Source organism: Lichenostomus cassidix, chromosome 18 (genome assembly GCF_008360975.1).
Source record: "Lichenostomus cassidix isolate B80296 chromosome 18, HeHo_3.0, whole genome shotgun sequence".
NCBI classification, from domain to species: domain Eukaryota; kingdom Metazoa; phylum Chordata; class Aves; order Passeriformes; family Meliphagidae; genus Lichenostomus; species Lichenostomus cassidix.
In genome coordinates, this window is record NC_139498.1 from 3,520,720 (window position 1) to 3,546,614 (window position 25,895).

The following is a 25,895-nucleotide window of genomic DNA, read 5'->3' on the forward strand; positions in this document are numbered from 1 at the left end:
ACTGTGCTTGAGCAGAGGAAAAAAAAGCAGAGGCTGGTGGGGCTGTGGCGAGGCCCACGTGCCTGGGGGCATGTGATGGTCCTGCAGACCTGAATGGCCTCAGATGAATGTTCAGACAGGGGGTCAGTGCTGGGCTCCATGGCAGCTGATCAGCAGCCTGCCTGGACATAGGACAAGGCTCTGGACATGCTCAGGGCTTGGAGCCAGGGCAGCCCCACTGGCCTGTGAGGCTCCCTGAACACACCACAGGGCCCATCCCGCCAAAAGGGTCACAGCATAGGGGCCATGACAGTGACAACCATCACCCCCTGTCCCCCACTACCTGCAGCTGCAGGGATGCGAGGCCTGGGGTGGCTCAGGAGGCAATAAGGGCCAAGTTCCCATCTTGATGTGACAGAACCAAGCAGAGCACCTCACGAATGTTTTGGTGATGGGAGGTAAACAGGGTCATGGCAAGTGTCAAGATGCACTCAAGCAGAAATTCTAGCAATGCTAAGTATAGCCTAAATGCCATTAAAGCAGGAGAGGGAAGAGGATACGAGGGTATTAATAGTCTCAACATTTAAATCCTGGGTGCAGTGAGCTCCTGGGATGCTGGCTGCCCCAAGTGCTGCTCAAGCCCAAGGGCATTGTGCCACCAACACACAGTGCCCACTGCACCTGCCCACGGGGAAATCAACAGCCCCAGCAAGTGGAAGGCCAAGGCCCCTTTGTGAAAAATAAACACAGCTCCTGCTCTCTGCCCCCTGTCCAAGCCCCAGAGCTGGGCCAGGCTGCAGCACCACACCAAGGCAGCCCCAAAAGGACACCAGCATTTATTTACAACACTCCTCAAGTGACATACCACAGAAAGGAAAGGGTACAGTACAACTCAAGGACTCAACAAGGGAAAGGTACTGGCAGCCCCGAGTCCCTGCAGCCCTCCCACAGCCACTGGTACTGGGCAGGCCTGGCAGCCCCATCCCCGCCAGCTCAGAGCACAGGCGGGCAGGGGGCTGCCACCCCTCCCCACGGAGCAGCCCAGCAGCTCAGGTTGGTAAAGTTGGCACAGTCACTCTCCCTGGCTCAGGCAAAGATGCACGAATCATCCAAGTCCTGCCAGGAGTGAGTGGCTTAAGGAAGCACCCCTGGCGCAGTTCCACCACCTATGGCCACCGAGGGCAAGCTGAGGGCCAGGTCTCTTCCACAGGTGCGTATCTGGAAAATGGTGTTGGTACAAAACTGCAGCGTTGCCAGGACGAGGAGCTTATGAGCCTTGCTCTGCGCAGCCCCACAGCTGCCCCCACAGCCACTGCCTCCATGGGGCTGCCAGGGCACCGAGGCCAGAGGGCTGCAGCTGGCCCAAGCCCCTCTGAGCACCTCTCAGGAGCGTGGGGCTGGTGCTGACATGCCACCTCTCTCCATCTGTATGGAGAGGAACTGCTCTCCCTCCAGCACCGCAGGGACCTAGCCTGATGTAAGCACGCAGAAAATCTGGCCTCAGATGTGGCCCATGTGCTCTCGAAGCAAGCAGCCCAGGCAGCAACTTGCTGCCACAGTGGAACTGGGAGGAGCCTGGCTATGGTCTGCCCAGGCCTCAGCTGCACAGGGGGGCTGGACAGGGGCTGCCTCTGTGTCTCCAGGCACAGGAACAGACACAACTGTCCCTCCCGCCCCCATCCAGCCCCAGCAGCTGTGAAGCCTCAGTGCACAGGGGAAAGCAAGACCCAGCGCTGCCTGCAAGATCCAACAGTGCGTCTACCTCAGTCCTGCCCAGCCCAGCACAGAGGGCAGTGACAGGAGGGGAACAGGAGATCGGGTTGCTCAGCGTGAAGTGGGGAAGGACAGTTTGAGGCCAGAGAAAGCTATGAGCGGGGGGCTGGAATCCTTTGCAACAGGCTCTGGGCAGCCTCGGTGAGCCCCTGAGCATCCTCGACCTCAGGCAGCTTCAGAGCCAGCCCCAAAGCTGACTGGCTCTCCCACGGGCTTTTGGGAGCACAGACCAGAGGAGGAAATTAACACAAATCTCAAATTAAATCTGCTTGAGGACCTTAGGAGAGCAGCCGACCCTCAGGGAGTACCCGCCTTAGGACTTCTTTGCATCCTGTGTGTTCCTCCTCTTCAGATCACCCAGGTCGACGGGTTTAAACGCTGCAGGGAAGACAGGAGAGACTCTGGGGACAGAGGCAGCACAGCCCCCGCCCGACGCGCGCAAGTCCCGGGCCAGCACAGCCGGCGCGGTGCCCCTGTCCCCCGCACCTTTCAGGCTGGGGTTCGGCATCTTCTCCACGTACTCCTCGACCAGGCCGCGTTCGGAGCCCATCTGGCTGCGCAGGTCGCGCTCCACGCACTGCCAGGCTGCAAGGACAGAGACAGGGGCCGCTCGCCTCGGCAGCCCCGAGCCTCCCGAGCCCCCCGCCCCGCGGCCACCGCCCCGCTCACCCTCGTAGATGAAGCGCACGTTCTCCTCGTGGGCCGGCGTGAAGATCTCGCTGCCCGCGCCGGGGGAGCGCGGGCCGCCGCTCCGCTTTCCGTTGTACACCACTCGGGACACGGGGGAGCTGCAGGCGGAGCACGCGGGGGGGGAACTGAGCCGGGCCCGGGGCCGCGCTGGGCCCGGGGCCGGGCGGGGCTCACCTGGCCATGGCAGCGGCGGCGCTGGGCGGCGCTCGGCGGGGTTCGGCGGGGCCGGAAGGGGCTCGGCGGGGCTGCGGGAGGAAGGCGAGGCGCGAGGCCGGGATAGGCCGCGCGGCGCCCCCCGCCCGTCGCCGGGCAACGCGCGCCCCTCACCTGGGCCCTCCCGCCTGCGCGAGCGGGACGAGACGGAAGCGCCGCGGCGCGCGTGCGCAGCCCCGCCCTCTCCCGGCGCTGCTCACCCACAGCCCCCCCGCGCAGCCCTGCGCGCAGCTCCGCTCACTGCCCTGCCCGTGTGGGCTCCGCCCGGCCCAGCCCCGGCCCGCCTCCGCTACCGGCCCCGCTCCGCCCGGCCCAGCCCCGGCCCGCCTCCGCTACCGGCCCCGCTCCGCCCGGCCCAGCCCCGGCCCGCCTCCGCTACCGGCCCCGCTCCGCCCGGCCCAGCCCCGGCCGGCCTCCGCTACCGGCCCCGCTCCGCCCGGCCCAGCCCCGGCCCGCCTCCGCTACCGGCCCCGCTCCGCCCGGCCCAGCCCCGGCCCGCCTCCGCTACCGGCCCCGCTCCCGCCCCAGACCCGGTCCCGCTCCATGCCCCGCGGTGGTGGTAACCGAGATGCTTTATTGGAAAAGTACAAAGTGGTTCCCGATTCGCGGTACCGAGCGCCGCTGTCCGGCCGCCTCCCAGGCCCAGCCCGGGCGCAGCCCCGGCCCTCGGGCAGGCGCAGCCCCGCCGCCCCGGCCGCGAGGCTCTCGGGGCGCTCCTCGCCGTGCTCGCCTCAGCGCAGCGCGGTGGCTCCGAAGAGCTGCACCAGGTCCTCGGATTCGGGGTCGATGAGGTCTGAGGGTTTCTCTCCGTCGTCTGTGGTGGCCTCCAGGCTAGCCCCGAGGGACAGGAGGTACCTGCAGAATGCGGATCTGAGCCGTCGGGCACCCCTCAGAGGAGCCACACAGACCCTGCTCCAGCCCGGTGCTGTCGGTTCTCAGGCTCTGCAGCACCGGCAGGCCTTCACAGCCCCTTACCTGGCTATGTCAGCATAGCCGTCGCTGCAGGCCATGTGCAGGGGCGTCCACCCGTTCTCATCTCTCTGGTGGATGTCAGCGCCGTATTTTACCAGGAGCTTGACACAGTCCAAGTTTCCTGTCAGCACAGCTTCATGGAGGGCTGCCATACCTGAAGGGACAGGAGGTGTTAGCCCTGGCCTGGGGAAGGGCTCTCCGTGCTGAACTCACAAGTTGTGCACAACTCAGGAAAGGGGTGCAGGAACTCTCCTTCTCAGGGAGAGGACTGTGGGGAAAGAAACAAAGACTGAGGAAGCCAGAGGAGCTGCTGTGGGTTCCTGTTGCCCTTGTGCAGCATAAATACTTTCTGGGATGGTGCAGCACCCACTGCCCTGGCAAGGCAGGAGAGAGGGAGGGAGGAGGAGCTGCCCCTTAGAGCAGCTGCCCTGAGTCCTGGCCAGGACTCACACGGAGACATGAGAAAAGTCTCTGGCGTCCTGTTCTGCCTGAGTTTCAGAAGCTCCTCATTAATGAAGAATCAGTATGGACAGAAGGAAGCCCGGGGTCATTTGAGCCCCTCTCTCTATGGCCATGTGACAGCAGAAGCTGAAGCCAAGCACAAGAAAAGGACAAATCTGGGCTCTGCATCAGCCTGTACAGATCAACGCATTCCATAAACAGTTGCTGTGCAAACAGAACACAAAGCTTTCCCCATGAGTCCCCAGAATCAGACATACAAGAGGGAGCGGTGCCTGTGAGAAACAGGCTGAGCCAGGAACAAATGCAGATCCCCCAATCTGGGTAAAAGGCCAGAGCCCCAGGGTCATGCCCAGAGCTCACAGACCAGCCTGTGCTTGCTCCTCCTCTTTGAGGTTCCACCATGCTGCAGGTGTTCCACTGTGCCTTATAGGGACCCAGAGGCCAAGCTCCCCCTTCCCACAACATGGGCTTATTGTGCTGTTAAGGGGAGATGTTAGGGCCCTGGTCTAGAGCTCTTGGGCCCTGCTGGGCACTGCACCTTGCTAGGGAGGGACCTGGCTTGCTTGAGCCCTGCTGAAGGAGGTCCACAGACCTCAGCTACAGTGTCCCTCACAGCCCCACCGAGCCATGCCACTGCTCTGCCCCAGCTCTGCCGACCAGCAGCACTCACCAGAAGGGTAGATGGTGTCCAGTGTCACCTTCCTGGCTCGTATGAACCTGCCCACCTGCTCCAGGTCCCCCTGCTTGATATGGTCCTGAAAGACGACGTCGTTGGGGAAGTGCACAGTGCGCGAGGCCCTCAGACGCGGGGTGTAGTGTCTATACCGAGACACCGACAAGGGGTAATAGTCCCTCATGCTGACGGGAGCCTTCAGGCACAGTGGCATGGGGGGGTGCTGAGCACTCAGCCTGGCCCCACACTGCTCTCTTCGCTTCTGCCTGTCAGGGCCCTCCTCGCTGCAGAGCTGTCCTGGTCCCCGCACTGCCGCGCTCCTGCCGCACTCCGGCCCGTGTCTGTGTCCCCTCGCCACAGGGAAGTGGCAGTCCCCGCGCTTTCCTGTAGTCCCCGAGTTATATGCAAGAGGTGGCACCTGGCACTTGTAGCTCACCTGCAGGCTCTTGGCCCAGGACTGGTGGGAGCACCACGTTATAAAGACTTCCCTGTGCTATTTTGGGGACATGCAGCTCATGCTATTTGCCATGATGCTTCGTAATCGAGCCGCCCAGGCCTGGAGCCTCCCACTTTTGGGCAGAAGTTGTTGTCTCATCTTACCACCCACCTGTTGATGTGCCCATCCAAGGGGTCAAATCTACTCTTGCATGGATAGCCCTTCAGAGAAGGCTGGAAGCAACTTCCCAACATCAAGCCTTTCTGGGGCAAGGGGCACAGGCATAATCGCCAACACAGGGAACCTGCTGCTTATATCCCAGGTGGCTAGTGCAGTGTGGATGTGCCAAGACTGGTAACAAATGAATCCAGAGCTGTCACCCTCCTGTCACTGCAGGGGACAACTTGAAAGGAACGAGAGGAGCTGTGCTGCCCAGCACAACTGTGACAGTGCACAGCCCAGCATAGAAGCACAACCTGCGTGTTGGGTGTCCCCTTGCAAGCACAGAGGCTGTGGGTGATCCTGAGCCACGTGCAGAACCAGAAGCCTGCACTGCTGGTCCCTGGTGTTCCTTGTCCTACTTCAGACTGGGAAGCAGCTACCATGAGCAGCCTTAGAGGAACAGCAGAACAGCACCACCACCAGACAATTCCTGCCTCCGGTACTCTCCAGCTACACTGTCACAGCCCAAAACAGAACCATCTTCCTCAGAGGAACTATTCAGGTCCATCAAGGGTTTGAGCAACTACTGCTTTTTCCCATGAAAGTTTGGGCATTTTATGCTCTCTCATGCTGATGGGAATTGTCCAGGCAGATGTGTCAGAAAAAAATCACTGTGCTGCTTTAGGAGTCAGGGATTTCACTCTGCCCCTCTTGCTGCAGACACTTGGCCTGGCCCTGCAACACAGCCATACACCTGAGAGCTCCTGTAGTTGTTTGTCTGCTGGCAAATGCATCGATCTCTTTGCCGAGCGTTTGCTCGTGGTTGCATCAGCCGGAACACAGTACTGGGCATCCAAGCTCAGTGCTGGGGACAGAACACTTCCAGCCTGCTTTCTTGGAACAGCAATTAGGCATGTACATGAGCTGGCTGCTAAACTCCTGCTCTGCCACAGAGAGCCTTGGGCTAGGAGAGGCCCCTCCTCAAAGCTGAGTACAGTGGGTCTCAGCCCAGGAACAGAGAACCACTGCAGAGCTCAGACAAGCGTTGTCCAACACCCCTGTGTCACTGCTCCAGCACACACCCTGCTCACTGAGAGGCACAGTAGGCCCCCTCAGTTGTCCTTTAGCCTCACCATGCCCTCCCCTGTGACATTTATAGCATATTTTCTAACCAAAATACCTTCAGCAGCAAGCAGCAGGTTTGGAAATAGCAGTGTGGCTCAAGGGGTCATGTGAGCATGACTAGCAGAGCCACAGGAGCCCTGGCGTGCCCTGATTCACTGCTCCAGAGCAGTCTCCCCTCAGCCCAGCCAGCTGGCCCAGGGGCTACTGACTCTCAGAGCCAAACCACGGCCCACTCACACCTAACAGAATGCCTGCACGAGCCCATGGAATCAGGACAGGACACAAGCATTGGAAAGTTCTTTTCCGTTATGAATTATGTGGAAAAAGTGACATGCCCCATAGTAGCAGAGTCCCTTGAGAATCACCCTACAACTCTTATCTCCCCTTCCCGTGTCTGTTCAAATATTCTACACTCTGATAAAGACAAAGAGACATAATAGTATTAAAATCTCAACTTTATTTGGCCATCAAATTCAGTACCAATGTTATTGTAGCAGAATGCTAAGAATGAGCCTGATGCAGCTCAGGCCTGAGGCACTCCCTCAGTCACATTCCCAAACCCCAGTAATTGCAAATGTCCTGTTTGATCTGTTTATCAGGCCCTCCCCCACCACCCACCTGCCGGGTCAACCCACTCAAAATAATTCATGGAAAGGGATTGCAAGTCTTGTCTTTGATCAAAAGGATGGCAACGCAGCTGGTGAGCCAACAGCCACCTCCACCCTCAGAGCCTGCCACAGCCAGTGCACACAGTATTCCACCCCTCCAGGTGTTTGGAATAGTCATCTCCAAGTGTCTTAAAGCAGAGGGGAAAGGAAACATCTGGCTAGCATGAAGAGAAGCACCTTCACATATACCTTTCCCCAGGAAGTCAACAGCTCTCTGCTCCTACATCTATTGAAGGCCAGCCCCAGGGAAGAACAGCTGAGGCTATTAAGGACCCTGTGAGGTGCAGAAATCAATTATGGGCTTTAGTTTTAAAAGAAAAAGAGAAAAAAGCTGTCTTGGAAGATGTTAGTGGCAAGGCTCTGAACTCCTGGTACCACCTCACAACCTCCTGCTGCCCAGAAGAACAGAATACTCCAGACAAAAACTGTGTACAAAAAAGTACATCACAATAGAAAAAAATGAGCCCAGCTGGCTGGGCTGGCTCCCTAGTGACAGTTCCCTTCTCAAAAGCCAAAAGAAAGAAAAGGTAAGTGTACAGACAAGTGAGGGTAAAGTGTTACTTTAGAAGCCAATCCCTGGATTTCCAGTCATTCACCTTCTGCTTTAAATCTTAATGGGTTTCTGACTCACTGGGCTGCAACACAGCAGCCAATTTAGTGTCTGATTTTTTGGGTGATGCAGATCAGTCTTCTCTTTACAATTCATCCTTTTGGAGTTTCTGCTCATCTTCATCACCTTCCTCAAGATCTGTTTCTTCATCCGTCTCCAGGTCCTCCAAATCCTGTGGAGGTTACAGACAGCTCTTGGTTTCTGGCACATGAGGCAGATCCACAGCCAAGCACTGAGCAGCAGCCCTCATCTGGTCACTGCTCTCTGCTGCCGTGCTAACAAAACATCCAGATACTTCTATCAAGAGCTTCAGATTCAGGACATTTGCCCCCCAGCAGGTGAGAGCTTCCAACTAGATACAGGTATGTGGCACTGATCACACAGCCCAGTTCCCAGGTGCTGAGTAGAAGTTCCCTAGGGAAAAAACCCCCAGTGCCCTAGCAGTGCACAACCACAGCACTGCTGCTTCACGCCCACCAGGTACTCTCCAGAGAAGGAGCCCATTGCAGGCCCACAGCCAGTCAGGCTGCACCTGAACAGATCACACTGAAATGCAGGCACTTTGTTCACCACCAATATCCTCTCCTGATACGTAACAACACAGGATCTTATTTAGGACTGAAGATTCAGACACAGAACCAGATCTGACCCATGCTCACTGTCCCCAAAGGCCCAGAGTACTCCATTCACATTACTCACATCATCAGCTGCTGCCCCATCCTGACCACCACTCTCCAGGAATTTTTTGAAGCCTTCTAGTGTCCTCTCCCCATTATAGTCAATTACCTGCAGAGGGAAAAGATAAGGATGCTGGTTATGGGCACTACTGACCCACACCCCTGGAGAGGAGAATTCTCTTTCTGAGCAACAGTGAACATGCCAAGCAAAAGGGAATTTAAAAATTCACCTTCACCCATATGAGACGAAGGAAAACAGCTCAGCCACTAGACTTCAGAGATCACTGCGAGGAAAGAATAGCCTGCAGATGAGCACACTGTCCTCTATGCTCCCTCTTTTCCCCATTCCCACTTCCCACTTCCCCCCAAATTCTTTCCTACAGCCCAGATCCCCACAAAGGGTCTTGAGTGTCCTGTAGACTTGTTGTGTTCCATCCCAACAGAATGCAGATCCCTCCCAAAGGCCTTGTCCAAAACTTGAGCAGGCAGCTGAGCATTCCCATGCTCCCCAGCTGTGTGATTGTGCGAGCCCGGCTGCCCGCTTACATTTCTGCCAGAGCCTGCAGGGAAGAACTTGAGTGTGGGGAAGCTGTGGATTTTCACTGCCTCCACTTCATTGGCCGTTGAGTCCATCTTGGCAATGACAATGTTCTCATGGTCCCTGTAGGTTTCTCCCAGCTTGTCCCAGATTGGAGCCAGCTGCTTGCAGTGACCACACCATGGAGCATCTGTAAATTACAGAGACAGAGCTGCACCAACAACATAAAATACCACTCCTCCCCAACCAGACAGCTCTCATACATCTTTGCAACCAAGGCACTGCCTTTGGGACCCAGATTCCACAATAGACTTCTTCCCTAATCCTGGTCACAGTGTTTTGGCAGTCCTTTCACACCCATTACTTGGACTCAGCTGCAGGAAGATACTCACAGAACTCCACAAAGACATTCTTATTCTCATCAAAAGCAACTTCTTCAAAGTTCTTCCCAACCAGAACTTTGACAGGGTGTTTGTCCCAGTCTTCAGGAAGATCCTGACTCATCAGATGGGGCTGGAATAAAAGGTGAAATTCAGACATACTATTTGCTACACAGCTGCCTGGACTGAACATGTAATCACATATCCTGGAAGATCTAGGTTTAACCACCCCACTCTGGTGCCTCAGTCACAGGCTATGAGCAACCAGAGGAATTGGTCATTTCCTCTTCTCCCACAGAGTCTCCTTCCCACCCTGACCCAGCAGGAATAGGAGGCACTGTTGTGCAGAGAGAATGGCAACAAAACTCTGCAGGAAGGAAACAGCACTGCTGACAGCCCCATTCCCAGAGGACTGGGCTTTGCTACACCCCGACTGCTGGGTAAGCCACACATGGCTCCTCCAGCATACAGAAGGGGACAGCTCTTTACCCTGTGCTACTCAATTCACACCCTTCACAGGCTGTTGGCAGAAAGAGCAACTGGAGCACAGTCCCCACAGGTAGAGCACAACAGCTTGGCCGTGCCCAAATCCCTCTACTTGGCTCACTCTCCTATAGCCTCCAGGCCCCAGCAGCTTTCCCTTTCATTCCTAATCACAAAACCCATGAGATGTTCCATGCAGGAGATGAAGGAGCTTCTCCAGCTGGCTCTCCAGCCCCTCAAAGAGAGCATTTCTGTTCCCTCTCAGCTACCTTGTTCACTACTGGTACTGTTTATCCACGTACCTTGATCTTGCCTGCCAGGAACTTGTTACAGAACTCTTTGATCTTATCTGCTGTAAGTTCATCAGATTCAGGTTTGTATTTGGTCATTTCTTCCTCCAGGGTGATCAGACGTACAGCTGGGCACTCTTCCTTCTTTAGGCCAAAAAACTCCAAAATCCTCTGGTTGTCACTGTGGTCACTGTCTATGAAGATGAACAGGATCTTGGGAGGAAAAAAGTGAGAGGTGGGAGGTGATCATGAGTACCTTGTAGCTACTGACACTTCACACATATGCTTACATCAACTGTGGCTGAATTGGGCTCTCTTCCTCCCCCCTGTCCCAGAAGAGAGAGCTGGCTTTAAGTTCTCCTCCACAGCTGATACATGGATAAAGACAGTGCTACTCTTCTCTGCAGGAGGTGGTCTCTTAGCTCATGATCCAAGAAATCCATCTCACCTTCCCTTTGAAGTCTCCAGCTGCACTCTTGAAGTTGTCCAGCTTCCCTTGATAGTCAGACACACTTTTTGGTAGGAAGAGCAGAATATGAGTCTTGATCTCTCCTCCAAATATTTTAGGAGCAGTCTGAGGAGTAAAAAAAAAAAGTTTATTTTTGGAAAAGAGGCAAATCAGTATCCGGATCAGTTTAACTCTGCTATGCTGACCAGCCCACAGCAGCCTCCAATACTGCAGAACTGCTCTGCACAGCAAGCTCACACCTCCTTTATCTTGCGTCCTTCCTACTCCTCCATACCCCAGAGTTAGCTCCACAATAAAACATGACCATGGAATCTACAACTGGAGCTTTGCTATATTCTTGCAGCAGCCATGGGAAGGGCCTTGTCAAATATCTGAAGACCCACCTGCTCCGTGAACTCTATGACCAGAGGCAATGAATTAGACTTGATGAAGTTCAGCAGATTATCTTTTGTGAGATCCCCTTCAAAGTTGTTTTGGCCTTCATCGAACTGCAAGAACAGACATTCTTCATTAGAACACTTACATGTCCCACACAAATCTCTCAGTGCCTTCACACCAGTCACTACCCCAAGGGATCTCAGCTGCAGTCATTCAGAGACTTCCATCTCAACAAGGCTACCACATGTCCACATAAAATCTAGATCAGGGTTTTAATTGTCCTGGCATGTGAAGCTTTAAATTGCCCCCCAGCAGGAGAAGGTAAGCAGCAATAAGAGTCAGGTTTTGTCTCAGCCTTGCTCCGCACCACTGTGAACAATTCGTGGCACAGGTCACGAAGAAGGACCCTGAGCAGCTGCCTCCAGCCCCACAGCAGCTTCTCCTCTGCAAGAATCAGTGGTCAGAGCATACACTGCAGCCAAACAGTGCTGGGAAAGTCTGACAGCAAAGCCTACAGCAAACTTCCTCAGCTCTGGGGGGCTCATTCTTGTCTCTGTTGTTAGAGACAGCACATAACACCAGAGATGCCAGGTTGTGTTTTATGGGGCCATCACCTCTGTCATCCCTGACCAGGATTCCCAGAACCTTCTGGCAGCCTGTAACAGGAACAGCTGTAGAGGGCCTTCAAGGTTAGAGGGAGGATGTGCAGAAGGGCAGAGTAGTGCCCTGGCAGAGCCATACTGGAGTTGCTGGCAGAAGGAGAGGAGTGGACTCAGATAACCTTCTGTTAGGGGAAGCACACCAGTCTCAGTGGAAAAAAGCTAAGGAAAACACTTAGCATCGGAAAATAACTTCACAAACACTTTAAGGAGCCTTACAGATCACCTCAGCACCATCAGGACAGCTGTGTGAAGGGCCTGTGCGATTCTGCACAACTCACCCAGAGTAAAAGAAGAACAATCAGCCAAATCCTCTCAGTTTAGACCCATCTAACTGCACAGAGCTGAGCCAAAGCCCAAAACCAAAACAGGCCCCTCAAGTTCCCCTGCCCTGGTGTTTGGTTACTGTGGGTGCTCCTTTTCTTCTTGGCTTAGAGTAGACACGTCCAAGAGCTCCCACAGCACTGCCATGCCATTGCACAGGAACAGGGAGGAACCCCCAATGGCTGGACAAATCTAGGCTGCTTGTTCCACAGAGCCAAGCACTCCTGCCCCATCCCAGCCTGGTGCAGAAACCACCGGGCACAACATGGTCACTCCTGCTCCCAACACACACAAAAGGCTGCCCGGCCCAGGACTCTGCCTGGCCCAGCATTACCCAGAGTGGGGCACATAAAGCTGACATACAAAGCTACTCACACAATAGGGCACAGCTACCAAATGAGACAAAAACCAAACACTCCTCCCTTCCCCCCATATTGCTAATGCATTTTGAGCTCATTAGCCAGACACACCCTCAGCCACACTGACCTGAGGGGCCTCTGACTCAGAATTTAAGTCTACAAGCTTCTATCAACATAAAAATAACTGCAGCATCAGAAGTATAGTAGAATAAAACAATTACTTCAGGTGCTGAAAGAAAGAATGAAATTCTTGTGACTGTTTTAGGTCAGGCTGGGCATAGTCATGATTGATAAGATTACACATTTAGTAATTCTGATCCCACTTTGTCCTGCCTCACAGCACCTGTGGGTGAGGAGCCACCAAGCCTAAAGAATCTCTCCTTGTCTGCCCAAACCTGGAATCTCATCCCAGTGACAGGGATTTTCATGCCTTCATCAGTACATTTATTTGTGATTCTGTAGGGAGTTAGCATCCCTCTGCACATAATCCACTGCCTCAGCCCAGTCAGCTGGAACTGCAAATCCTCTTAGGAGCTTCTTTGGAATCCCTGCACTGCACAACCCACAGCAGTGAGACAGAGCAGCTCTTGGACATAGGAGGGAGTGACAGCCACAGAGGCCAACAGTGAGCAAAGAAAAGCAACTCTGCTAAGCCACAACCAAACAGCACCACAGCAGCCAGAGAGCTCATCTGCTGTTCTCTTGGGCCTGTCCAAGACAGGAAAGTGAGTGAAGGAATAACCTATGCCCAAAGCCCAGCAGCTCTGGGGGAACAGCACAGGGCTGGGAGACTGACACAGCTGCACACTGAGGCTCTCCCACCCCACAAAGGGGCCACAGGCTCTACTCTTCCTCTCCAGGCTCTGAGGCCTAAGAAGAGACACACTGACAGCATAAGGCCTTTGCTGTTTTGTCTAGGACTGACCTTGTTAGAGTTTAACTAGTTAAAGAAAAGGGAGGAGACAGCAGATCCCAGTGTGGTGCTCAGGTTTGGCATGAGTCAGTACCTTCTTGAAGAGGATGACACTGTCCTTACTAATCTGGTACTTGGTGAAGACATCAGCACTGGAGGAAATCCCAAAAGGAATATCATCCACAGCTTCTGCTGCTGACAGGAACTCCTTTGCAGCCTCTGATGCCAAATCCTGGAGAGTAAAGAAAGGTGTCTGAGAAGAGCCACATCACCTGAAGCATTCACATCCCAGAGCTCAGTCCACAGAACTGGAAGATCAAGTAAGGCAAGACAGCAAGTCTTGCACAAGGCACAGAGCCTTCCCCAGCCAGGAGGAAGCAGGGAAGGCCCTGGACAATCACAAGAGCATCTCCAATGGAAACACAAACCCTACCTTGAAGAAACCAATCACCACCACTTCACTGGAGTCCACCAGTGTCTCCGCAGCAGCCACATCAGTCAGGGTGGCAGCAGCTGGGCCCGTGCGCTTCTTCAGCCAGCTGACAATGTCGTCTGCTTCCCTGCCAGCTACACCGGAAGATATTAAGGAGTCACTTTCCCCACTGCAACTAAGTTCAGGACCACAAAACCCTCAAGATTTCAGAGACCTTTCAGCAGCTGGTCAAGAGATCAGCAGGACTCAAGATATTGTTTACGCAACTCTTTCCCTTTCACTCATCGTGTAATTAAGCTAATCCCTAATTGATAAGTCAGGGTACAAGGGGCTCCCAGGAATCCATTAGTCTCTCACCTCCTGCCCCTGTCCTTAAACTTTGACCAGCAATGCAGCACTTCTCCAATACTTCACTATGACTTATGTTATTACATCACCTTTTCCGTCCTAGATCTTTATTCTGGATGTTACCCTCTGTTATCCAGCACTGCTGGCTCAGCTGAATTATTTCGTGGCCTTCCTTGCAGCTCTCTCACACCCTGTGTTTGCCCCCTCACCCAACGGCCCAGGCATGTTTCTACACTGCACCGCCTGAGTCAAGTCAAGCCACGCAACAAACCAAGCTCAAGCGATTCTGCTTTCCTACACAAAAGCAATTTTACCCACTCTAGCTCACATTAGGGATCTCCCCAGAGGGAGGCCATTAAAGGCTGGTCTGTTCTCCATCAGCCCAGCACCATTTCCAGGTCGCTGTCACAGTGGACCTTGTCCAGCCACAGCAGCACAGCTCGAGCACGGGGCCATGTGCCGGGACTGGGCGCCACGTCGCTGCCCTCTGCACCCAGGCGGTGCATCCAGGCCCGGCTCACCTGCGTCCTGCCCCCCGGCCGCGTCCTGCCCCCGCTCACCCGTGTACTCCTTGGGCGCGGCCTTGTCGCCGTTCTTGAAGAACTTGATAGTGGGATACCCGCGTACGCCGAACTGTTGCGCCAGCTCCGACTCCTCCGTGGCGTCCACCTTGGCCAGCCGGATTTCCGAGCCCTCCGCCTTCAGCTTCGCCGCCGCCTTCGCATACTCGGGCGCCAGCGCCTTGCAGTGCCCGCACCACGGGGCGTCTGCGGGACGGGGCGTCAGCGCCGGCCGGGCCCCCCCGACTCCACTCCCGGGCGGAGCGAGGTCCGCTTGGGCTCATGGAGCGCCCGGAGCGGAGGCGGGGAGGGCGAGGGGGCCGCGCGGACCCCGCGCCCCAGCCCGGCCCCACACCCGCCCGAGGGAGCCCGCCCCTCAGCGCCTCTCCCCGCCCCGACCCTTCCGTCCCCCAGCCGCGCCCTCGGTCCCCGCGGTCGCCCCCCGCCCGTTCCCCCCAGCCCGGCCCCGCCGCGCTCACAGAACTCGACGAGCAGGTATCGGTGCTCGGCCAGCGCCTGCTCGAAGGAGCTGCCGCGCAGCACCAGGACGCCATCCTCCTCCTCCTGCTCGGCGGCGGCACGGGCGGGCAGCAGCAGGGCCAGGCAGAGCAGCGGGAGCAGCGCGCGCAACCCCGCCATGGCTGATGGCGGCCTTCGGGACGAGCCAGGACGGGCGCGCGGCCGCAGCACCGCCTCCTTTTATAGACCCGCCCCTGCCCGCCGCCGCCCGCTGCTATTGGTCGCGCCGCCCGTCTGCCATTGGCTGGGGCCGCTGCCCGGGCCTCTGCGCGCCTCCCGTTGGCTGGCGGTCCGGGCACACCCCTCACCCGCCGCCTCGGGTTGGCCGTCGGCCCCGCTCTCCGCCCGCGGATCGCCATTGGCTCCTCTCCCCGCGCTGCCGCCCGCGATTGGTCGGCGCCGCCGTCTCGCGTGGTCCCTGCCCTCGAACGTGGCACTCGGGAAGCGCCACCGGGCGGCACCGCGCGTGCGCACGGCCACGAGCGCGTGGTGGATGCTGACTGGGCCGTGCGCTCCATGTGACCCGCCGGGGGCGGGGTCGCGGGCACGTGACCGGCCCGGCGCGCGAGGCCCTGCCCGGTTCCTGCCCGCCCGCCGTTCGGTCCCGGCCGCCCGTGTTCGTCCCGCTCCCCGTGTACGACCTCGGGTGCCGCCCGGCGCTCGGCGCCGCTCCGGCAGCTGCTCGGGGTCACGGCAGCAGCGCTGCGCTCCCCGGCCCTGGCTGGCGGTCCCCTGGCGCTGGGCTCCGGCTGCAGGTCGGGACGGCCCGGTTTCGCTTTGCTGCAGCCTCACTGGTCCCGGAGATGGGCCGGGAGAGCTCAGGCGGCGCTGGCGTCCCCGCGGGGGTGGCGGGGGCCATTGGCACACTCGCCCTCACGGAGAAGGCACCAGAGCGCTGGCTCCCCGGGGCCGAGAAGGGCGCGCTGAGGCTCCAGCTCTGAGAACCCAGTTCTGCGCGGAGTCTGTGCACAGACCCGCGACACAGGAGTCTCGTGACAGCGGCAGGAGAAATGTCGCTCGGATCTGCCTGCGCTGCCCCAGCACTCCTGAGGGTCCCGACGGGTGTTGGTGTGCGCCGGGCAGGGAAGAGCCCCTGGGCGGTGCCCGTGCCAGGATAGCGGCGTCACAGCTCGGGGCAGCTCCTGCCCTAGCAAGTGACACGCTGGAGCGGGGCAGACTCCAGGCTCCCGGCCGCGCCCTGGGGAGTGCCAGCCCGGGGCTGCTGCGGAGCCGCTGCTCTTTGCTCTGGGCCGGGGCCGCGCCCGGGGCCAGTGACACGAGGAGCAAGGAGCTCATCAGCTCCCCGTAGAGAATCCGACTGTCCCCAGTGCTGCCAACAGCTGTCGCCCGTTCAGGAGCTGTGCTGAACGAGACGCTTTTGTCAGGCCCGGGGAGAGTCCAGCAGGGTTTTGAAAGGCAAAACTGAGCACACGGTGAGGGCGCAGCAGCCACCCGGGGCCGGGCAGGCACAGGCATGTTGGGCTGCTAGGGAGGGAATCAGTGGCTGCATTAATCGAGGCCACCTCGGAGCCTGTCCGGGAAGCCATTGCCCGGAGAGCCCCAGCTCCTTGTTCTGCCAGAGGGGCCCTGCAGCGATGTCTCTGCTGAAAGGGCCAACCCTGTCCCGGGGTAGTTCTGCGTGAGCACTCTTGCTCTAACACGGCTGCCGGCTGCTGCACTCACCCAGTTGTGGTGTCAGAGGGAGCTCTGGGAGCTGCAGCATTGGAAAAGGGGAATAGCCTGGGCAGCTCCTGCACAACCTCTGGCTGAGGTTCTTGAAGTGCATCACCTGGAAAGGGCTGAGGCTTTACTTTGGGAGCCACAATTCATGCAAATCATCTGTCCCACCCAGCCTGTGTCTGGAGCCACCATACCCGATGCACCTGTGAGGTTGCACAAGGCAGGAGAGCCCAACTGTCATCCCGCAGCAGGAAGATGTGCCAAAAAACACAAGCAGAGAATCCCCAGAGTTAGACCACAGCACATGGCACAAAGGATCTAACAGAAACCTCGACACCCTGGGTGTGGAAATTCTTGCCAAAGTGGTGGGGTTGCATCAGCTGGGTGTTCCTCTGACCCTGCCCACAGGCTGTTGGGGGGCCAGTACAGGGGGGCCTTTGTGCACACTATTAGGCACATCTGGGCTCGATCTAACGGACACACTGAGGGTAGATGTGCTCGATCTAACTGACACACTGAGGGTGAGGCCTGTTCCCTGCTCCAGACCCCACACTGCCCTCCATGGCCCCACACTGTGCAGAGGGCTGGGGGGCTGTAGCTGGGCACTGCTCTCCATGGTGAGCAGCACGAGTGACATGTGCCTGCTGGAGTGGGCACTGGCCACATGCCAGCTCCTGCCCAGCCCAGACTGCTGCCTTCAGCACTTGTCCTTTCCAAGTCCCAAGGAAGAGGCCTGTTCTGTGAGCTCTGAATACAAGAGGGTGCCTGCGGAGTTCTCACTTGCTTCTCTCACACTATGGATTCTGTAAAGAGCTTTTCACAGCTACACTTTCCTTATCCTTAACACAAACATACCACATGCTCTGTAAACATCCGCAGGCTCTTATCACGCTGCCTCTCCTGGATTGTGTTCTCCATCTCCCTCATTCCTGAGAGCGCACAGGAATTTCGTTGGAGCAGTCATGTTGTGGGTTCAGAGCCTGCTTGGTCCTCTGCTGGCAAGGGACCCCCTTGGAAACCCCAACTGTCACTGCCCCACACACTCTCATCCCTCACACTGTGGGCAGTGCAAACAGCAAGGGACAGATCCTGCACACATACATGGGGCCTCTCTCCTCTGGCAAGGGCTGTCCCAGATCCTGCTTCACACTCTAGCAAGCACAGAGATCCTGGTCTTCTCCCACCCTAGGTGTTTGCAGAAATCTCATTCGGCCACTTCCTGCCAAAGATCCAGCATGGACAGTACACGGTCAGTTCAAAGATTTTATTTAACTGTCATAAAAGGAGCAGACGATGATTCCAAACCTGTTAACCTGGGTCTAGGACTTACAGACAATATGCACCAAATCAAATTAACAAAAATCTCTCTAGGGGCAGGGCAAAAGGAGTTAGAGGCAAAGACGTAGCTACGAGAAAGCCACATGTACTTGGTCCCAGTTCTAATATAACCTCAACGTGGTAGATCCAAACTGGAGGGCTGCGGAGGTGGCACATGCCTGCCCAACCCCCCGGGTCTTGCAGGGGGCCCCTGGGGCTTCTTTGCCCCAAGAGCTGCAGCTGTGCAGCCAAGAGTGGAGGCTGGCATGCTGCGGGTCTGCGGCAGGCACAGGGGGCCGAGTGTCAAGGCAATAACTACTGACAGGCCAGGCACAGATTTTAAAGGCAGAACAGATACATAAGGCATTAACCGCTTCGGAACACTTGTCCATCGCAAGCTCTCTGTTGATCGCATCAGGAGCAGCTGCAGAGACAGACTCGTCCATCCTCAGCCCAAAACAGCCAGGAGGGCAGGTGCTGTCCTGGAATTTCAGTGCTTTGCAGCTATCTGGGCTGCAATGAGAAGTGCGAGGTGATGGCAACATTGGTGACCCCTGCACCGCCCTGCCCTTCAGCCCCCTTTGTGCCGCAGGGGCACCCGGAGAGCTCGGGGCTCTGTGCAGGCAAGGCTGGGGTCCAGCCAGGCCAGTGCTTGGAGTGCCAGGAAGGGCGGCCAGGCGTCACCCAGGACCCTCTCCCCTCTGGAGATGTCTCGTCTCAGGTGAGGAACCGACCAGCAGCAAAGTGGGAAGTTGTGAATCTTTCCTAATAACCCATGAGGGGCGTGACCAAGCGGAGCCCATGCCAACAAGACGGGGAGGGCGGGTGGCATTTAAAAAGTGTAACAGGGGCAGGGCCCCCTCCCTAGAGGATACGTGTTACACATTTAAGGCATCATGGTTACAGGGAACATCCACAAATGAAGCTGCCCAGGACACTGACAGGGCGAAAAGGGCAGGCAGACACCACTTGAGCCAATAAACTGATTTGACAGCTGCCTGGCACCAAAATTCTTCAGCTACTTGGAGGCAGTAGCTACCCTGAGCTGTGCGCAGGAAAGCCAAGCATGGGATCCTAACAGGAGTTCCTCCCCTTTGGCACCTCCTGGATAAAGGAAGGTGGGAAACAGGAAAGGGCCTGGCGAGGGAGTGGGCACTCTGTGCTGGGGCAGCACAGCCCCAGGACGGGCAGCTGGAGACCAGATGCAGACAGCACGGTTTGGTCAATGCACTCAGCAATTCTCTGGGGAGGGGGCACATAAAAAACTGAGCTCTCTGGTCAAATGATAACGGGGGTGACAGGTAAGAGGGTTCCAATGTCAGCACTTTGGTACAGGGGGGGAATTCTACGGTAGCCACTGTCTGATTCACGCTCTCTGGGGTTTGGCCTCGGGAAGGGCTAGTCCTTCCAATCCTTCTTGATAGTCAGGTTCCACTCCCAGGACAGGTGGTCAGTCTTATCATCATCTGTGAACTTGGATTTGATGTTGTAGCTGCCCCGGGCCAGCATGCCCTTTGGAGCCTCTTCCATGGGGGTCAGAAACTCGTACTCCTCTGCTCTGGGGCCATAGCTCCCAACCATGTATTCGGTCTTGTCAACTAGAAGGACAAAAAGAGGTGTATGGAGGCTGTTCAGAAGCCTCCTTTGCATCTGGGGCAAGGCTAAAGCAAATGAAACTACTGTTTTACACCTTGTTATGTTACAACAATCCAAAAAATAGCTGTAATGACATTAACCTCGCCCAAGTTCAGAGCTCAGTTCCCTCCAGGAATGGGCCCCTCCTGTGAGGAGTGACCCCACAGCGCTGGCAATGCTGTCAGCTGTGAGCTGCTTCCCACAATATTCAAGGGGAAACGTGTGCAGAGGGCATCAGGATCACACGCTGTGCAGCCAGGACCATGGGCTGCCCCACCACCACAGGCCTGGAGGCCTCTGCAGAGCTCCACAGGCCCAGTGGCACTGAGGATTGTCCCGTCCCATGAGGAGCTGCTGGGCAGCCCTTGTCACAGCAGCAAGATGAGCAGGAAGCCCTCAATCACATGGAGCAGCATCAAGTCACAGAGAAGCACTTACTTTTCACACCTTTCCGGAATGTGTGCTGGATGTACTTCAACCCTGACACAATCTCCCTGTTCACCTGCAGAGAGAGGAGTAGGGACTGAGCAGGACATCTCCATTTACACTGTCCACCCCACCTGCAGGAAGAGCCCACTCCTTCAGCAAAACCCTCTTCTCAGGGCACAGGAGCTCCCTAAGCCAGGACAGCAGCAGTCTGGTGTTCAGTTGGTTCCGTTTCCAGATCGAAATCCTTACCCTAAAGGAGATTTTTATCCGGTATTCCACGCCCTCCTTCAGCACAAACGCCTGCTTCTTGTAGCTCTCCAAGTCACCTAGAGAAGGGAGAGGGTTGCTCAGAGCTCCTCTGTGCTGTGCTCTGGGGTGAATTTCCATGGCACGAGGCAGCTGAGACAGGAGCTGCAGGAGCAGGGAATGGCCTTAGCTGCAGGGCCTTCTGTGCTGCTGGAGCCAGGCAAGGAATGCCCTTTGACAGGACACTGCAGCACAACCATACAATTAATTCTTTGCAGATGTTCGCCCCAAGGCTGTTACCATTTCGGAACTGCCACAAATGTCACCACACAGGCTGGAAGAATCTGCCTGCCCTACCCAGCTCCTCACACCTCTACAAAACACCCAGGTGCCACAGAACTGCTGCCAGGTCCAGAACCCACTGGGGCCCAAGCACCTTTCTCTGCCTCCAGCACTTCTGACACAGGAAGGCTCACCCACCTTGCCAGCAGCACTCCTGCCAGCTCTGCCCAGGAGCAGGGCTGGAATTCCCTCCCAGCTCACCTGTCAGGTCCAGCTCCAGGGGGCCCGGAGCAGTAGCGCAGACCAAGGTCAGTTTGGTCACCACCACATTTGGAGCGTTGGGATCTAGAGACAAGTGAAAAAGCGGATAAACACCCATCTCTGACACTGGCCAACACAGCTCCTTTTCTTTCCAGGGAACTTTCTGAAAGATCAAGAAAACCGGCCTCCCACTCTGCAAGGGTCAGGGCTCCTGCTGCACTGGGCCCAGCCCACAGTCCTCCCCAAAGGCAGAGTGCCACCCCCAGCCCTCAGTCCCTGAGCCCTATGCTGCAGCCCAGCAATGGGCATGGGGGAGCACAGACATAGCATTGTGTTTTGGACTGTGCTCCTGCCCAAAAACAGAGCTGGGAGAACAGCTCCCAGATGGGAGCAGAGGTGAGGCCAGAGGGGACCAACACATCCCAGGGCTCACCTGCACTCACGGTGACAGCGCCCAGCAGTGCCTCCTTGTACTTGCGCAGGCTCTCATCATCCTTGTCCAGCTCCTGGATCTCCTGGATGCTCTTCTGGGCAGGTGGCTTATAGTTGACAGAGTGTTCGTCCTCCTCGTTCTCAGCTGCAATCTGGGCCAGCTGCTCTGCCGTTGGCTCCTGCTCTGCCATCCTCACACACGTGACCCACACTGAAGCACGGAGGAGAAGTGTGACTGCCCCGACCAACCACACAAGCAGCAGGTCCCCACTGCCCTGCTGTGACTCCAAAGGCTTCCACTCTCACTGGGACACTTCACATTGTCCTCTGGGGGACACAAACCTGCCAAGGGCCCCAGCACCTGCAGAACCCTCCAGAGGCCAGGTCTCATCTTCAGCCCGCAGAGACCCAGGCAAGAGGGAGAAAAAATTCAATCTCAGTGCTTTGCTTGTAAGACAAATACGCCAAAGCCATTGGGAAGATGCTCTCCTCCACAAGATCAATAAGGTGAGGCTTTCAATTGGAATAAACCAGAGCCCAGAATAAACCCAGTTCTGCTCTCCACAACAGGATTCCAGCTAAGAATAGGCCTCTGCCTCACCACTGGCATGAATGCTGGGAACCTCTGCTGGGATCTCGTGCTCACGTTTTGTAACTCACTCAGGTCAGTGCTCTGTGCCAAGTGTCTTGGCGGAGTGGGATGAGACACCTGGCTCAGCCCTTTGCAAGGATCTGTGGCACACACAACCAGGGAAACAAGCAATGGAGTAAACAAGATGTGGAGCCTGGCTCAGCTGCCCAGGACTCTGCCCAGGAAATGCCTGGCCCCACCAGGGACTGGGGAAAGGAGATGCCAACACTTTGTTAAAATCCTCAGTAAAAGCCAGTGACACCCTCAAGAATTCCTGATGTTTCACAGGGCACGTTGTCTGAAGGGTAATCCTGTGGCAAATATCAACTTGGATTCTCTAAAGACTCAGAACACTCTGGCACAGCTTTAGAAAGGCACTGTTCATGACACAAGCATCTGTGTCAGGAACTTTTCCTGCTGTACCTGTGCATCTGCAGCTCCCACAGCTGCTGGCACCACCCCTGCCCAGTACAGCAAACAGCTGGCCCTTCCACATGGCATCCTCCAACATCCTCACACTGAATGATGTGGAAATTTGTCTTCAAAAGAACATTCAGTCTCATTTCACAGATGAACAACTGGTGAGATTTCATGCCAGTGTCTCCATATCAAACCCAGTCCCGTGCTTTTCCCACACAGCTGTTGGGCTTGGGGATTCCCAGAAGCACTAAGCAACCACTCAGTAACACACCTTGAACTGCTCCATCCCCTCCCTTCATTCTGCCTGATCCCCTCCTCATGTCCTTTGGCTCGCCTCTGGGCTAGATTACACCTCCCATGCACTGCAGCTTGTTCTAACTCTCACACCTTGTTCTGAGGATATCTGCAGCTTCCAGGAGTGGAAGTGACAGAATTTCTACTTCACAGAACCAAAGTCCAAAGTCCTAGACTCACGGTGACTCCCCAGTTCTGTGACCGAGCCTTCTGTGAGAACACAGTAACCACACACCTGTCTCAGGATCCACTGGCATCCACACAGTGGTGGGTACACTTCTGCACATGAGCACCCTCCACCTCCCAATTTTCAGACCAAGCAGAGACAAAATCTCTCACAGACAGGTGGATCAGTAACAGCAGGAGCCATCAAGCAGCCTCTGCTCCAGCACCTGAAGCTCTCGGAGCCAGTGCTCCATGAACAACAGCACCAGCCCCAGCACAGCTCTGCTGGCTGGGAGACAGCTGCACTGACTGGGAACAGCCTTGGCGTTCACAGCCCTGACTGCCAGCAGCTGCTCACCTCCAGAATCCTCTCCTGGGCATTTTGGAAATGCACTGATTTGGTGTCAGCATACAGCTGCTACTCCTCGATAACTGACCGGGGCAACAGTTTTCTCCCACGTATCACTAGCGCCATCTCCACCAGACCCACGAGGAGCCCCTCCCACAAACTGGTATTTAGCGACAGAGGGCACAGAAAAAAAGCCCAAAACAACAAAAATCCAAAATCCCCACCTCTTTGGTTGTGTTCCTGTGCTCCAGCCTGGCTTCTGTGATCCAGAGCTAGAATCATGCATACCACCACATAGATTAATCACGATCCATCCCAACCCTCCCACAATGTCTAAGGTGACAGGAGCCCACCAGGACTGAAAACATCCCTAGGGACCAGCACCAGTATGATTCCAGTCAGCAGTGCAGGCCAGGCCGAGCTTGGCTCTGGAGAAGCAGCCCTCACCTTTCCCATCAGCTTACCCTCAGGTCCTGAGGCCCCACTGCTCCGTGGGACAGCACAGCCCCCTAGGAACTGCCACGGCTGCAGGAAGGGACCCCAGCCCGTGCTGGAAGCAGAGTGCAGGAGGGCTCCTGGATCTTCAGAAACAGACCCTGGCTCCCTGCAGATCCTCGGGATCACAGCAGTCTGTAAAAGGCAGCAGGAGGCTGAATCCCCACATGGGAATTCGCACTCTGCCTTCACTGCTCCCTCAAGCCAGCAGTTTCTTCTGGATTCTCAAGCAAGCATGTTTTGTGCCGGACAGAGCAGCTGCAGCAGCAAACGCAAGAGCCCCACCTCCTGCCAGGCAGAAACACTAGTGGGAATATCCCTGCTGGTGTCCAAGCAGACAGTGGGAACCACTGACTCCATACCCTGGAATCCCAATCCCGTGGCACCAGCGAGCCCAGCATTAGTCACAGTATCTTCAGATGAGCTAATCGGCTTCCGATGTCCACCAGGCCTCAGCGCAGCCGTGGACACGCAGCAGCGCCAGTTCCAGCAGTCCCCACCCTTCCTTCTTCCCGCGCAGGGAAAGCCTGCACAGCCACCCGGAGAACTTGGCTGGAATGTGATCCAGCAGTAACTGTTTCTGCAGGGCTCTTTCCCAGTTCGCTCTGCCAGGACGGGGCGCCAGAACTGCCCAGCCCGGCCCAGCTGCTCCACACAGCTCAGGCGGTTCCCAGGGCAGCACAGGGGAGTGGGGGGACACCAGTAGCACGGAAGGGACTGACACCAGCTGACAGTTCCTGAAGCCAGGCGCTGCCAGGGCAAATCCAGGTACCACTGCTGCACCCGTTGCTTTGTAAGAGCATCCCAGGGAATTCTCTTCCCACCTGATCCCCTTCCCTGTCTAACAGCCCCAGGTGGGGAGGACTCTGGGAACAGGAGAACACACTGCTGCCCAGTGGGGACTCGGCAGTCTGAGAATGGTGGATTTTTTTCCTTTTTGCTCTGACCTATCCCTGACCTGCGGTTCATCTACATGGGTGAGCTGTGCAGAGCCAGGCTGAGGGCTCACAAACAACTCCAGAAGCATAAAGGCCTCTGGCACTACTACACCAGGGATGCAAACCACACCGTGGGTACCTGCAGCCGGGACCGTGACCCACCGTTTGTGCCAGCAGCCAAACCCACAGCAGAGACACTGTCCCCCCTCCGCAGTCACGACATAAGGTGTCCCACTCTGGAAGAACGCTCGGACAGCCGGAGCAACAGAGCAGACCCGAAACCCGCAGGGAAACAACAAGCCCGACCGGGGGTCACGGCTCTCAGACCGGCTGCCGGGAAGGCGCCGCTGCTCCCGGTGGGTCGTGCTTGCCGGGGGAGCGCAGGACCCGCGGCTGCTGTGCAAACTGCCCGCCGGGGCTCGAACCGCAGCCGGGCCGCGGGTTAGGGGTGCAAGGGCCCTGCCTTGACACGGAGCAGCCCGACCCTGGCACGGCGTCTCCCAGTTCCTCATTTCGCACCGAGCGGCCATTTATGGGCAGCCTGGGTGCGCCAGAGGCACCGCCGACCCCGGGCCGTGCAGGGCCCACCGATCCCCTCGGCCGCCCCTCAGACCGAGCACGGGGCTGAGCCCGCCGGAAACTGCCCCAGCCCCTCGGGGGAACGCGGGCCGCCCGGGCTCCGCCCTCCGCCCTCGCCCCGCGCGCTCCGCTCCGGGACGGCCCCGCCGGGGGCGGCGGCTCCCCCGGCCTTCGGAAGGTCGCGCAAGGGCGCCCGGAGCCCCGCGCCCGCCCCTCGGCCGCACCCGACCCTTCCCGCGGCCCGGAGCCAGGGCGGCGCGCCCGACCCGCCCCCTCCCGCCATACCTTACCCCCCACCCGTCCCGTCCCGCTGCCCGGTCCCGCCGTACCGGCCTCGCCCGTTCCGCGCTGTGCTGACAACGCCGCGGATCCGCCCAGGCCCCGCGCGCCCCCGCACTTCCGGGACACGCCCGGCACTTCCCGTTACTCACGGCCGCGCCGCCGCCGCTCTTCCGGCCGCGGACCGCGCGCTGATTGGCCCGCGGGAGCGCGCGCGCACGGGCGGGACCGAGGCGGGGCGGGGCAGAGAAGGACCGGGACCGGGAGAGCGATCCTGGACCGGGAGAGCGAACCTGGACCGGGAGAGCGATCCTGGACCGGGACCGGGAGAGCAATCCTGGACCGGGAGAGCGATCCGGGACGGGGACCG

General features: G+C 57.4%; 4 protein-coding genes across 4 annotated transcripts; all 4 read right to left on the reverse strand.

Annotated features, from left to right (window-relative positions):
* Nucleotides 1–798: 798 nt before the first annotated feature.
* Nucleotides 799–2,829, reverse strand: MCRIP1 (MAPK regulated corepressor interacting protein 1). Its single transcript, XM_085077544.1, has 5 exons — nucleotides 2,770–2,829; nucleotides 2,617–2,687; nucleotides 2,422–2,540; nucleotides 2,239–2,337; nucleotides 799–2,130 (listed from the first exon to the last, which is right to left on the reverse strand). Exons 2-5 carry the CDS (start codon nucleotides 2,622–2,624, stop codon nucleotides 2,066–2,068), a joined length of 291 nt encoding a protein of 96 aa, XP_084933670.1. The 5' UTR covers nucleotides 2,625–2,687; nucleotides 2,770–2,829; the 3' UTR covers nucleotides 799–2,065.
* A 380-nt stretch (nucleotides 2,830–3,209) lies between these two features.
* On the reverse strand, nucleotides 3,210–5,221 carry PPP1R27 (protein phosphatase 1 regulatory subunit 27). The gene is made up of 3 exons (XM_085077546.1): nucleotides 4,760–5,221; nucleotides 3,631–3,781; nucleotides 3,210–3,510 (listed from the first exon to the last, which is right to left on the reverse strand). The coding sequence occupies exons 1-3, from the start codon at nucleotides 4,974–4,976 to the stop codon at nucleotides 3,387–3,389; spliced, it is 492 nt and encodes a 163-aa protein (XP_084933672.1). The 5' UTR covers nucleotides 4,977–5,221; the 3' UTR covers nucleotides 3,210–3,386.
* A 1,701-nt stretch (nucleotides 5,222–6,922) lies between these two features.
* P4HB (prolyl 4-hydroxylase subunit beta) lies at nucleotides 6,923–15,261 on the reverse strand. The gene is made up of 11 exons (XM_085077545.1): nucleotides 15,054–15,261; nucleotides 14,575–14,781; nucleotides 13,667–13,800; nucleotides 13,328–13,465; nucleotides 10,984–11,088; nucleotides 10,580–10,705; nucleotides 10,144–10,344; nucleotides 9,371–9,491; nucleotides 8,987–9,168; nucleotides 8,463–8,549; nucleotides 6,923–7,935 (listed from the first exon to the last, which is right to left on the reverse strand). Exons 1-11 carry the CDS (start codon nucleotides 15,211–15,213, stop codon nucleotides 7,849–7,851), a joined length of 1,548 nt encoding a protein of 515 aa, XP_084933671.1. The 5' UTR covers nucleotides 15,214–15,261; the 3' UTR covers nucleotides 6,923–7,848.
* A 2,761-nt stretch (nucleotides 15,262–18,022) lies between these two features.
* Nucleotides 18,023–25,724, reverse strand: ARHGDIA (Rho GDP dissociation inhibitor alpha). The gene is made up of 6 exons (XM_085077555.1): nucleotides 25,576–25,724; nucleotides 21,377–21,586; nucleotides 20,944–21,027; nucleotides 20,404–20,480; nucleotides 20,164–20,227; nucleotides 18,023–19,688 (listed from the first exon to the last, which is right to left on the reverse strand). The coding sequence occupies exons 2-6, from the start codon at nucleotides 21,564–21,566 to the stop codon at nucleotides 19,489–19,491; spliced, it is 615 nt and encodes a 204-aa protein (XP_084933681.1). The 5' UTR covers nucleotides 21,567–21,586; nucleotides 25,576–25,724; the 3' UTR covers nucleotides 18,023–19,488.
* Nucleotides 25,725–25,895: the final 171 nt, after the last annotated feature.